General features: G+C 47.7%; 1 protein-coding gene across 3 annotated transcripts in view; it reads left to right on the top strand.

The window, feature by feature from the left end:
* The window catches only part of LOC147215473 (corticotropin-releasing hormone receptor 1-like), a 64,650-nt gene extending 53,261 nt beyond the window's left edge, over positions 1-11,389 (top strand). For all 3 annotated transcript variants that reach the window (XM_086139679.1, XM_086139678.1, XM_086139677.1), the window contains 5 exons: positions 316-388; positions 5,487-5,572; positions 5,662-5,797; positions 6,557-6,598; positions 8,748-11,389. In XM_086139679.1, coding sequence (XP_085995805.1) covers positions 316-388; positions 5,487-5,572; positions 5,662-5,797; positions 6,557-6,598; positions 8,748-8,888 — 478 coding nt within the window. In that variant the 3' untranslated portion in view covers positions 8,889-11,389. The remainder of the gene's footprint in view (positions 1-315; positions 389-5,486; positions 5,573-5,661; positions 5,798-6,556; positions 6,599-8,747) is intronic.
* The last annotated feature ends 2,666 nt before the right edge of the window (positions 11,390-14,055 follow it).

Below are 14,055 nucleotides of genomic sequence, written 5' to 3'. Positions count from 1 at the left end.
TCTAACCCACGACCCAAAAACAAGTTCACAGTGAGAACCGTCACGACCCCAAACTAGTTAACTCGGCGGCAATGTGAGATCCGTAGCACCGACTCAGTGTAAAAAGCTTTCGTTTAATCCCGCCTCAATTTAAGCAGATTACACCACTGAGTCGATCACTTCACGTACCGTAAGTCCGTCCAACCTTTCATCTCATGTTTTACGCACTGAGATTTGTTCGGGCTGCGACTCTCACGTGTTTGAGCCTCGGGGAAGGTATCCGGGCATCCGGTACGACGACATCCCGTACAATTAAACCGTTTGTTCTCGTTCCAGGTGCTGGTTCGGAAAGCGTGCCGGGGTCTACACGGACTACATCTACCAAGGTCCCATGATTCTGGTGCTGGTGGTAAGTTGTCTGGTTTTTTTAGCCCGTTTAAAAATAACCGATTGATGTCATTTGTCTTCGTTCTGTCCGTCTGGACGCCGCGCAGCCGTGAAATGTCTGACTCGTCAACGCGCTGTCGCTGCTGGCCAAGATAAATGTGAGAATCTCACGGTTGACGCACGACTTTTAAATCTGTTGCCGCTGGACCCGGGGAGGAATATTGGACCATTTGGGACGCAACGCTTAGGAAGAAGAATGCGTCCCCGGGGCCGGGTCGGGTTCGGTCTTCCCCAATTAGGAGCTTCCCCGCATGTTAGCCTCTTCACTGAGTTGATAGCACGTTGGCCCTTCAGGATCCCGCGGCGGAAAATTGCCACAAAAATCACAGGATATGGTTCCCGAGGCCAACCGGGGTTACACTTTTTTTTCCAGCGACTGCCTGTCCCAAACGCAAGAACACAGAAGGTGTAAGGCAGGTGTGCCAGATACGTCGATCGCGATCTACCGGTCGATCGCAAAGGTAGCGCGGGTAGATGTTTATTATCCTCATGATGACATTTGTCACTTGACTGTCAGTCGTTCTGTCCAGTCTGACATTATCTGACACAGGCGTCAACTGCGCGTGTCCACAAAACGGCGCGTCTAGCAAGCTAGCGAGCTAGCCTCCAATTGATGTGTTCTAAACTTATTGGTATAAAAATGGGTCGGGGAGCTGGACCGAGTAAAAAGACTAAAACGTATCACTTCCATACGGAATCGGAGGTGGACTGTTTTTTACTATGTCATTTTCAAAGTGCGTTTGCCTCATCTGCCGGTCTGCCGTCGCTATACCGAAAAAGGGAAATGTGGAGCGGCATTTTCAGACTACGACACCGACTTCCCTCCGAAAAGTGAGCTGAGAAGGAGAAAAGTGAAGGAACTAAAATCCCAGCTGTCAGGACAGCTTTTCTCACAGCTAACTTCAAATACGCTGCTGTCTCCATTCACATCATCAGAATAAGGTATTTACCAAAAAAGTACTCACTTGTAGTGTGCCATAAGAGTTCATGCAGTTATGCAAGATTCACAAATATGTATTGAGTTGAATATACTCAGTAGGTATATAAAATTATATTTATATTCAGCATTTTTAGTGGAGGTAGATCCTTTTCACATGGTCATTTGAAAAGGTGAAAAAGTGTGGGCATCCCTGGTGTCAGGGCTTTATTACAGAGGAACAGAGGGCTGTGCTGGGACGGGGTTGTTTCTGGGGTCGCGTCACAGGACGTCCTGAGGGACGAGGCGTAGGTTTCTGGACTTGGGAACGAGGAAAGCCGAGGCGTCGAGCTCTGGAACGAGGAATGTGGAGATGAAGATCCGTGGGCTCGGCAACGAAAGGGATCGCGGGAGTCTCAGTAGCTTGCGAAGAACTTCGCAACGATGGACTTGCGAGTAGCAAACCAAACCCGATGAGCCCTAAATCCATCCTGCTGCTCTCTCAGGCTCTCCGGTGAAGAACAGAGGTGAAGGAACCTGCATGTAGACCCCTGGCCCCGGATCCAAACACTCGGGAACCGCGAATTAGCACAAAGGTGGCGCCAACCGAGCTAACTGGTGAATGAAACGGTTCCCAGCTTGTGTGACAGTTTGCAAGAGTCCCATGAGCAAAGAACTTCTGCCTTCCTTCTATTTCTAGATTTGTTTGCAGGAACCCAAAAACACTAATATTTACAGGGCTATGATTTGAGGTCTGAGCGGGAGCTCGACGCTGATGACAGTGTTTGCTTGTTTTGCGCCGTTCCCCGGCCCCCGGAGCCATCTGTGCGGTTTCATCTTTCTAATGCGTTCTGAGGACAGGACGACTTTTTCTCGATCCATTAGGATTGATTTGGAAATGTCGAGGCGGAGTGGGTGGGTGGGTGGGGGGGGCAGGTCTCATCTGCATCACTCACACTTCCAGAGCGGCGGTAGCAGGGAGATTAACACCCACTAACCATGTGAGCGATGCTAACTTAGGTGACCCGGATAAGCCGGCGTGTTCCTCGGCAGGACGTCCCCGCTGGCCGCCTTCAAAATACTTTCCTCGGCTTTTACAGTGACGCCCGGCCAGGCGGCGAAGGCCGGATTCACTCTCGCGCATTTGCGACTTCGCTCCCCGGCGCCTCCAACCCCGGAAACTATTGCACCGTCAGAAAAACAGAGGGATCTGTAATGAGCCCAGAGATGAAGATCTAGAAGCTCCATTTCCATCCTAATGGATTCCAATCGGGATCCTGGCGGAAGACGTGAGAAATCAGCCAGCCGGCTTTTAAAAGTCAGCAGGAGGCGGCCGATGCTCGGCGAGAACAATGTTAGCTTTCATTTTGGAGACGGGACCCGGACCCGACCCATCCTCCGGCCTGGACATCCGCCACTTGCAGAAGACGGTGATGTTTTATTTTTTTCCAGAGGACAGCGAAGGCACCGTCGAGCAGACGAGGGCCAAATCCCATCCCACTTTCTAATTATACCCTCTGAGTCGCCGGGATAAAAACCCCCTGGCTCATCACTTCCTGATGAATGTGGCGTCCGTCCTGACCAGAACACATTAGCTATCAGGGACGCTAATTCTTTCCAAGACAGAGCGGTTTTCCTCCTCATCTTCTTCTTCTTTTTTTTTTTTTCTTTTTTGAAACCAGCTGAGGTTTTCCCCCGGCTGCTCCAGTGGTTGTTCGAGCTTGGACAAAGAAACCGAAAGAGTACAAACAGAGCGTATCGGATTTCACCGTTTGATTGGCGTCTCGAAGGCCGTGGCCGTGGGAGGCATCGCTGGACGCCAGAACACTGGAGACACCGGAATGCCTGTAGGCGCTGAAGAAACCGGAAACACTGGATGCCAGAACACTGGGAAAACTGGAGATGCTGGAGGCATGAAGGATGCTGAAGAAGTGAATGAAGAAATTCGGGAGCCACTGGAATGTCTGAAGACACCAAAGGCACTGGAAGCTCTGGAGACAATGAAGACATTGGAGAAAACCGGAGACTCTGTAAAGAGTGGGAACCTTCCCTCCGGAGCTTTCTGAGGCGAAGCATACCAAGCAGCAGAAACCAGAGTCCATCTGTAAACAATGCTAATAACAACAAACCAGAATTACCGTGAGTGGAAGTAGACGTGCGGCTCGATTTCGCGCTGGATTGTTTTTATGCTAACGTCAACACGCACGTGGTAGCTCGGCAAAGCACATAAGCTAATGTTAGCATAAGCTCACGTTACCGGCCACATCCACTGTGAAGGGTGAGTCTGCCACAGCAGCAGTCAAAACAATATGGCTGCTAATATTAGCTTAGCAAGCTAATAAAGGTGCCTGTTGATTATTTTGTTTTTTTTTTGTCGCTGTTGACAAACATGGAAGTAATGCTGCAGTAGTGTTTACAAAAAAAACGCAGTGTGTGTGTGTGTGTGTGTGTGTGTGTGTGTGAAGGAGAGAGCATACAGCTGCGAACTATCTAGCGAGTCCATCTTCCAGTTCGTGCCAGCTCCCTTTGTACCGCCGCCCTCTCTCTGCCACCATTTTTTTTTTCCTCACCGCCGGGTCTCCAGTGGTGGAATGACCTTCCCTCCTCCCGTCAGAAACCCAAACACTCCCTGAAAGCCCTTCTGGAGATCTTTCTGCCCGGACTGTCTCTCTGTCCCCCCCGAAGGAGACTTCAGCCTCCCCCCGCCGCCCCCGCGACCTTCCCCCGAAAAAAAACATCCCGCGGTTGGAGCGGGCTCTGGATGGAGGAGCAGATCCCTCTGTTTCTGCGATGGGCTCGTTTCTTTTCACGGCTGACGAGGTCTCTGAGGAGCAAACCGGGTCCAGTCTGGTGTCAGAACATCGTGGCCTCCAGAAGTGTCTGGACAAATGACCCGAGCTCAGTCCTAAAACAGAGAAGCTGAAATGTGACCAGGATACTTCCTAACAATAGCCAATATATAACCTGGAAGAGATCAAACTAATCTAGAAAATCTAAACATCAACATGAACTCGAAAACTGACCGGGCTGGACTGAATATTAACAAGAGCAGGTAATCTCAACATGAACCTGTGCGAGAAACAGCAACCCAGATCATCTAGAAATCAGCTGGAACTAGAAAAGTAACTCAGATCGTCTTGGAATGTCAACTCCAAAACGAATCCAGATAATCTAAACATTAGTGTGAACTAGAAAACATATCCAGGTAATCTGAATATCAGCTCGAAACTAGAATAACAAATGTAGTTAATCCCGATTATAAACTTGAAACTAGAATAACTAATACAGATAATCTGAATATCAACTCAAACAGAATAACAAATCCATGTAATCTGAATATCTCCAGGAACTAGAATATCTAATCCAGCTAATCTGAATGTCAACTCAAGTTTGAATAACTAATGCAGTTAATCTAAATATCAACTCGAAACTAGAATAACTAATCCAGTTAATGTAAACATCAGTTTGAACCAGAATTACTAATCCAGGTAATCTGAATATCAGCTCGAAACTAGAATAACAAATGTAGTTAATCCCAATTATAAACTTGAAACTAGAATAACTAATACAGATAATCTGAATATCAACTCAAACCAGAATAACTAATCCAGGCAATCTGAATATCAACGGGAACTAGAATAAGTAATCCAGTTAATCCAAATATAAATTTGAAACTAGAATAGCTAGTCCAGTTAATGTAAATATCAACTCGAACCAGAATTACCAATCCAGGTCATCTGAATTTCAACTCGAAACTTGAATAACTAATCCAGTTAATCAAAATATAAACTTGAAACTAGAGTATCTAGTCCAGTTAATCTGAATATCAACTCAAACCAGAATAACTAATCGAGGTAATCTAAATATAAACTTGAACCTAGAAAAACATTCAGAATTCATTAAAAATCAAGCTGAACTCGCAAAATCAGTCTGGATGATGAAACATCAGCTTGAACCAGAGAACCAGTCCAGATCATCTAAAGGTCAACCGGAAATCATTTTCCGTATCATCTAGAAAAGCCGGGCGTTAACTAACGGCAGACGAGCCTCCGGTAGTCCGGAAGCGATCCGGAATAAGACGCCCAGGTCATCTGGAAGTAAAAGCGTCTCAGAAACCCACCGCCGTGTTCCAATCTCCCCGCAGATCAACTTCATCTTCCTTTTCAACATCGTCCGCATCCTGATGACCAAACTCCGAGCCTCCACCACGTCCGAGACCATCCAGTACAGGTGGGTGTGACCTTGTGACCTTTCCCCCCCGAGGGGGCGGGGCCAGAGGGCAGGGGGCGGGGCTAATGGCTCGCCGTCGCCCCGCGCAGGAAGGCGGTGAAGGCGACGCTGGTGCTGCTGCCGCTCCTGGGGATCACCTACATGCTGTTCTTCGTCAATCCGGGCGAAGACGAGGTGTCGCAGATCGTCTTCATCTACTTCAACTCCTTCCTGGAGTCCTTCCAGGTGAAGCTCCTGCCAGAAGGAGCACCAATACTCCTTTATCATCGCATTTCTCATTATATTTGTGATAACCACTTTTTCTTTCATTAGATGTGTTTTATCCTTGATGAGATGAGATGTACGACGAGCTAAAAATACACGTAAAAATAATTAAAGTGTTAAAGTATAATCTAAGAAAATACCTCATATTTGCTAATATACAGGAATATTATATTTTGACTATATCATAGTCTATATTATTATATAGACTATATTATTATATTATTATATTATCCCGAAAAACTGTTGTTTGTCATTGTAGTAAATTCAAACGTTTAGAATATTTTCCCCTGAATTTTATATTCAAAATGAGCTCATCAAAATACTTTTAGATGAGCTGAATTTGTTATTAAAATCACAATTTTATTTTTGTCCCCCTTTTTTTTCTCTTTGGACTTTAAATTAAAGTTGAATTATGCTTTCAACAAAAAGCAATTTCCCCCTGGGAAAAGTTCTCATTCTGAAATTGTTTTCAATTCAATTTAAAATAAAATGAAACTATTAAATATTATTAGTAATAATTATTCATTGTCTTTTAGTGTCTGTAATGTCAATGGTCTTGGTCATGAATTATAATTTAAAAATAATTTGATAATTTAACAATTGAGTGATCGCTATAAATGTTGAGTTAATTCGTCTATTCATATATTTATCAGTTCATTGCAAATAATTACATCAATTTCAGATGAATCTTTTGTAACTGATTTTTTTTTTTCCCCTCAGGGATTCTTTGTGTCTGTGTTTTACTGTTTCCTCAACAGTGAGGTGAGAACACACACACACACACACACACACACACACACACACACACACACACACACACACTTGTTGTCTCCTGATCTTCATCACTCTTCCTCCACCGTAGAGGAACATTCTTGTCCTCTGAAATCTTCTTCATTGAGGAGTCTGAAGATCTGGAGAAGAAATTCTGGATCCCTTTCAATCTTTCATCTTCAATCCACCCAACAAAAAAATCCAGTTCCTCTCTGACGTGGCTCGACTTCAATATTCCTTCTTCACCTCCATTGTCCTCATCATCCTGCATCTTCTACTCATCCTCTTAAACCTCCTGTGCCTCCTCATCTTCATCCATCCTCTGGTCCTCCTCATCTCATCTCATCCTCCTCATCTTCTCGTCGTCCTCGAAGTGTTTCATCAAACCCTTCCAGTCGGGAACTTTGTGGAACAGAAAGGTCGTCCGAGATGTTCCACCTCGGCGTTCTCCTGTCTCCAAGTTGTTCTCAAGTGTGAAAGAGCGAATGAATGATTGGGTGTCTGTAAGTGATTGACAGGCGAGTTAAACCCCGCCCCTTTCACGAAGGAGGGTTCTGATTGGCTTCAAACCCTGCTAGCGGCAAATTAACAGTCCGTGGAAGTGATGGAGAACATCTCCTTAGCAACCTCCATGGAGCTACTTAAGAGTATGGAGGAGAACGCAGACAGCCCGCAGGTGTGAAAGGTCAAAGGTCAGGGAACGGGGTGATTAATAACCGATCCGATCAGCTGGAAAATCACTCCCAAACTCGTCGGGAGGCAGTAATGAGCGTCATTAATCAAACCCGAGTCCTTACAGCCTCCGAATTAGCATGTTATCAGGGGCTAACGCTCATCTGGGCGCTACGCTAACGGGAGAAGAAGCCACGTTTATCTTCTGGAAAGAAGATCCTCTGCACTTTGAGGCCTCGCAGCAGGAGGCCGGTGTTCTACGTTCTCCTTCCTTGGTCCAACACCACCAAACCCGGCCTCTACTTGAGTGTTTCTTTTATTCCGAAGGGGAGCGGTTTGCTAGCTGTACTCCTTCCTCGTCATTACATTGTTATTACCGCCACAGCCGACAGCTTATTATGGTTATTATTGCTATTATTCAAATTGGATGTCGTGAAAAGGGTTTGCCGTCACTCTGCTGAATATGTCAAAGGTTCCTGTCAGCTTGTCTCAGCCTCGTTTTAGACCCTTTTTTCGTCCCGTCAGCAAAGTCAGGACAAAAGACTGACACACACACCCACCCACACACACACACACACACACACACACACTCAGCATGCTGCTCAGCTGTTTTAAAGGGCAGCGCCGTGTCCAAGGCACACCTCCATCATCCATAGGATGGAGGAGGGAGGCGGGGAGAGTGGATGAAACAGGAGCATCTGGAGGCAGTAGGACGGGGGGAAGGGGGAAGCAGCAGCATGGTGGGGGGGGAAGGGGGAAGCAGCAGGATGAAGTGGGAGGGGGAAGCAGTTAGACAGGATTGACAGGGGAAGCGTCATGATTGCAGGGGGGGATGAAGGAGTGACGGGGGAAGCAGCAGGATGACAGGGTAAAGTGGAAGCTGGACGGAGGAGTGAAAAAGCAGGATGGTGGAGTGAAGGGGGAAGCAGTAGGGTGAAGGGGGAAGCAGCGAGATGGAGGGGTAAAGTGGAAGCAGCGAGATGATGGGGGTGAAGGGGGAAGCAGCAAGATGGAGGAGTGATGGGGGGAGCGGTCAGACAGGATTGACAGGGGAAGCATCATGATTGCAGTGGGGGATGAAGGAGTGAAGGGGGAAGCAGCAAGATGGAGGAGTGAAGGGGGAAGCAGCAGGATGACGGGGTAACGTGGAAGCTGGAGGGAGGAGTGAAAAAGCAGGATGGTGGAGTGAAGGGGGAAGCAGTAGGGTGAAGGGGGAAGCAGCGAGATGATGGAGTGAAGGGGAAGCAGCAGGATGAAGGGGTAAAGTGGAAGCTGGATGGAGGAGTGAAGAAGCAGGATGGTGGATTGAAGGGGGAAGCAGAGAGGTGATGGAGTGACGGGGGAAGCAGCAGGATTGCAGGGGGGGGGTGATGGAGTGAAGGGGAAGCAGCAGGATGGCATGTAAAATCCATCTTCTGCGTGAACTTCTACATACGTGCAGTGATGGTTCCATGTCCTGCCTCTCCAGGTTCGCTCGGCGGTGAGGAAGCGCTTCCACCGCTGGCAGGAGCAGCACTCCATCCGGGCCAGGATGACCCAGGCCATGTCCATCCCCACCTCGCCGTCCCGCGTCAGCTTCCACAGCATCAAGCAGTCCACCTCCCTATGAGACTCTCCGCGGTGTCCGGGCCCTCGTGGACCTCTCGAGGTCTCGAGGTTAGTGGGTCGGGACCGTCGGACCGGGACCGGCCAGGAACCAGGATCTGAATGTCCTCCTACGTTTTTTAGTTCTTCTTGTTCCACGCCGTCTCCGATGGACCCGACGCGGGCCGGAACCCCGCAGAACCTCCCGGCCTTTTACTCACATTTATGTTGTCCTTTCCCGGCACGAACCGCTCTGTTCGGGACGATTTCGGCGCCGCCCGTCTTCAGCGCGTCTTCCGGAAGCCCGGAGCGGCCGGGGAAACACGCAAAACAGTGATTTTGTTTGACATAAAACAAACCGAATCTGTGAAAACAAAGAAATGTATCACCTGAAGCTGTGAAGGACTTCTGAAAGAGAAGATGGGTAACCCTAGGAGGACGTCGTGATGTTTCCACGGAGCTGAAGAGTCCCGTTCCAGAATGAGATATCGAGGTTCCCGTTTCAATAGTTGTTCATTCATCATTCATTCATTCCCACGAGCTAACGCTAATTCAATCTTCAGGTAACGGACGGACTATTTGGGAGGAGAACGGAGAACATGGAGAACCACCAGAAATTGTTCTAACACGGTAATTAGACTCATTCGGTAAACGTGGTTTGCGCTGAAAGGACTTGATGAACCCAAATATGTACGTTTGTGGCGTCAAAACAATTCTCCTCATCTCACGAGGAGAAAGAGGAGCTGGACGGGAGCAACCCTCGGCCTCCCAGCTCTTTCCCTCCCTCTCTCTTCGCGTTTCCGAGGCGAGCTCTTCATCGCCGCAACGTAATGAGCAGAAAATATGCGGCCCGGATTGAGAGGAGTGGAAACTCCAAGCGGGAGGACGGGTGCGAGAGTTCAGCGGAAAGCGTCCCGACCGGCGAACAAACAAGCCGCCGGGCTAATTAGCCCCCCGGTCGTGGAGTAGTTTGAGCTTAATTGGGCGTCGGGCGATCCAGAACACCCGCCGGAGCTGCAGAGTGGTTCGGCCCGGCGGCCGTGCTCGACCCTCCGTTTTTGTGAAAGCATCGACCGGTTGTTGCGTCTGACTCGACGGCGGCGCCGTCTGACCGACAGGCTCCTGAAAATCCGCCGCTAAGTGCAGTCGGCGCCGCCCGCGGGGAAAACGCTGGCCTCCGATCTTCTCGGCCCGAGTCCCTCCAAGACGGGAACCGGGAGGTTTTATTGATTCGGACACAAACATGATATTTTCAAACTCCTAGCAAAATGGTTTTGTTGGCTAAACACGGCCTTGGCGGCGAAACCTGACCGCCGGGATCTGTCACGCAAGCGCGAGGCGCATTGTTGGCTGCACCGGTAACCAGCTATGTTTGTTGGCTAAACTTCGACGAGATGTTTAATCAGCAAAAACCGGTTTTGTTGCTTTGTTTCCAAGGTTTAAGCTAGCTCTCTGTCGGCTAGTCTTTTGGGCTAGCCAACACATTTTCAGCTAACAGTAGCCAAGACATGTCGCCCAGATCCGTAATGTCTTTGTTGGCTAGCAGTAACCAATGTGTTTTATTAGCCAACGCTGGCAGGTGAACTTAGCCAAGAATTCAGCCGACTAAATCTCTCCGTCTAAACATAATCAAGTAATTCAGTTAGCCAAGCCTCTAACTATTCTGACTAACCTCGGTTGCTCATCCTAACCAAAGATTTTTAAGCAAACCCTAGTCAAGGACTTGGTTTAACAAGCCCAACTAACAACATATTCGACTAAACCTAGCATTGTCGCTTCGCCTATCTAAAACTAATCCAAACCTAAGCCGACATTCTGGTAGCCAGACCCCGCTTCTGTTAGCCAACCCTTCCCTGAGCCGAGCAGCATTCGTTTTGGCTAAATTCAGCCGAATGATACTGTCAGCTAAAGCTAGCCACCTCCGAGTGACCGAGTAAAGAAGGTTGACTTGCAAACACGGCAGCACCTTTGTCCCCGCGGCCCGAGTAGGCCCATCTGGTTACACTGTCGTAAACGTTTTTAGCATCCCTGGTGGTCGGGGCTAAGCTATGTCGCTATTCATCCTCCGCTTCGAGGCAACGAAGCAAACTCTTCAGCTGGTTAGAAACGTCCCGAGACCTCCGTCTTGATTCTTTTCACCTTTCTTTTCCGCTCACCCGTCCTGCCGAGAACCTCCGCCAGCCGCCGTTTTGTAAATACACATGTATAAACACCAGGGACTGTGTTTTAAACACTCGCCTATAAACCAAAACAAACAAGAAAAAAACAACAAACACATGAACCGTTCACTGTAAATCCTGTGGGCACGCTTTCCATGTGACCGCCGCCTCCTCGCCGTCCGTCGCCCATTTCTGTCTCCAAAAATGTGAAGCGGCCCCCCGGCCACGTTAGCTTCCCGCCGCCTTCGGGTTTTATTTGCGCAGTCAAGGGAAGCTAATGTCACAGCGCACTTTTTGAAATGTCGTGAACGTTCGCCAACGTGAAGACGTCCTGTTTTCTTTCCTTCTTGTCTTTTTCCTCCTCCTCCTCCTCCCGTCTTTTTAAATGTAAGAAAGTAAATAAAGGAAGCGATGATTCGGCCAAACGCGGCGGCGACGCTTTCACCCGACGGCAGACGTCAGCCGACGAGCTAATACACGTTAGCTAACTGTTCATTAACAACAGTTGTTCACATTTTTAACTGGTTTTCTTCAAAGCTCGCGCTTTTCTACATGTAAACTTTTATTTATCTTCTATAAGGGCAGAATCTCAGGGTTCAGCGGCGGTGAAAGTTTGCATCTCGTCTATAATTTAATCTTTATTCGTTAAGACGAGGCTCGGGTTTCAAGGTAAGAGTCGGCTTGATCGCAGTTAAACTCCGTTAAGCAAGAAATAGCATTAAATCTAACAAGTAACCCTTAATTTCTGTCGCTTAACCGCAATTAACTAACGGAAGACACTCATCCTTTAAGTAAGTCTTAGTTGGACCTTATAAGTCCTGCATTAGCTTTGCTACACTTAAAGGAAATCTTAGCTATCTGTTAAGCGTATCCCAAAATTAAACGCTAAATAAGAACAACCGAACGTCCCTAACGTATGTTAACACTTTAAAATGAGAAATAAGGTTCTCTGTGACCTCAAGCTACATGCTAACCCTCAAAAAGCTAACTCTTAGCTCGGGATCATTAACCAGTCATTTCATCACCGCTAGTAACGCTCGGAGGTCGGCAAACTGAGCCGTCGTTAATCGGCTGTGAATCGCCGGCGTCGCTGCTGGTTTGATGTCCCTCTTTTCAAAGTGTCACGGGGTTTTTTTTTTTGTTTTATTTGTTTTAAAAGAAAGTGAACCCAACCCCCGCTGGAGATCACAAGTTGTATTTATTGTTATTTATTTCCACCGTTGTTATTTTCATACTTGAACAGACGTCAGAGGATCCAATAAAAGTCACATTCGCCCGAAATGTGACAAAACGCCCGAGACGACGAGTAGACTTTCATTGGCGCAGACGGATCGGCGGCGTGTGCCTTTTCCGTGAAAACACACACACACGGTGTGTGTGTGTGTGTGTGTGTGTGTGTGTCAGCGTCTCGATCGCTCCTCGCCATTTGTCCCGGCCCTCCGGAGACACACAGACAAGAAACACACTTAAGAGTATCGTGTGATCCTTTTAGCTTTTGTGGCGTGTGTGTGTGAGTGTGTGTGTGTGTGTGTGTGTGTCTTCTCGAAGGAGAGCGCAGCAGAACGTCGGCTTTTAAATCAGATCCTTCTGCCTGAACGAGCCTCGGCTATTTTCTCCCGTGACCAGAAACAAGAGCTGCTTTTTGATCCAGCATGTCTCCTGGATGAAGAGGAACCCTGACGGGACGGAGGAGGTGAAGGAGAGGTGAACGCAAGGGAAGATGGAGGACATTTGGGTTGAAGTGAAAGGAGATGAGGAGATTAAGGGGTGAGGAGGGAAGACGGAGGAGAGATGGATGAAGATGTGGACAAGATGAAGGGTTGAGTGGGATTAGTAGATTATAATCTGGGTTAACCCGGATGAGCTGCAGCCCTAAGGAGGTCTGGTCCTCGCCGCTCTTCATCTCGTCTCCTCACCTCCAGACGACCTTCGGGATTCTTGGATGTTTCAAGGTCGTTCTGGGATCAGATTTTCGGCGAAGTCCTCTTGAGCTCCTGGTCGTGGGGAAGGAGCTCCCAGGTGATGGAGATGATCCGCGCTCTTCTCGCCTCCTTTGCCGGAGGTGATCCGGACAGAAGGCTGTAGAAGGCGCTGCTGATGGACCAGCAGCTTCTGCTGGCATGAAGCGGTGTTACGGCGCCCCCTGGTGTTCAACCCATCCCTGATTTGACCCCTGACCTTCTGCAGAGGACCACCCCTCACCCCTCTGAAGGTCTCAGCACAAACTCATCCACAGAAACCGGGTCAATCTCCGATACAAAGCCAGATGCTAACGTTAGCATTTTGGACAAATCTGTACGTCTTGTTTTTGCTATTTCCTTTTCTCTTCCTCATCTGTTGAGTCATTTGTTTATTTATTTCAATTAAGAGAAAAATGGGAGAAAAATTCCACCAATCAGAAGAGTGTAAGAATAACAGTCTCACCCGCTGTTTCTGGTAACCATGGCAACAGTTAATGACACCTCCCCTGCTGCTGTAATAACGGTTGTTAGCATCAATTCCAGTTGGGAAGTGTTTATTGATTGTCCTTGTGTTCCCAAAAAATCTGTAGACAAAAGTCCACAGATTTTAAAATTCTTTTTCATTTCTTTTTTTTTTTTTTTTTTTTTTTTTTTTTTCACTTTCGGCAATGTTTTCCAAATGTCTCTCTGGTCCCGGAAGGTAAAGAAGGAGCTGCTCTTCTGTCAGATATTTTTTACCTGTGAAAGAATCCGAATCCTGCCCTCCTTTCAACCGGCTGATCCTCTTTTCTGGTTGCTGAGACTGAAAGAGATGAAAATGAATTTAAAAATGAGCCGGAGCTTCGTCCAAGAGTCTCTGAGACGGATTCAGATGTGAAGAGAAATCATCTGAGCCTTGTGTTCTCAAAAGAAACCTGCTGGGAACGCGTGCTATAATATAGGAAACTAAAAAACAGCAACTGAATCTGAAAGCTATATGTGAGAAATCACCTGATTAAAAAAAATATATATATATTGTTTAAAGAACTGCAAAAAAAAGTGCGTTTGTGAATATACATCAGGCCTGCCAAAC

This window comes from Fistularia commersonii, chromosome 32 (genome assembly GCF_037954325.1).
Source record: "Fistularia commersonii isolate RoL2024-O1a breed Wild chromosome 32, RoL_Fcom_v1.0, whole genome shotgun sequence".
NCBI classification, from domain to species: domain Eukaryota; kingdom Metazoa; phylum Chordata; class Actinopteri; order Syngnathiformes; family Fistulariidae; genus Fistularia; species Fistularia commersonii.
This window is presented reverse-complemented; position numbering and strand designations above follow the sequence as displayed.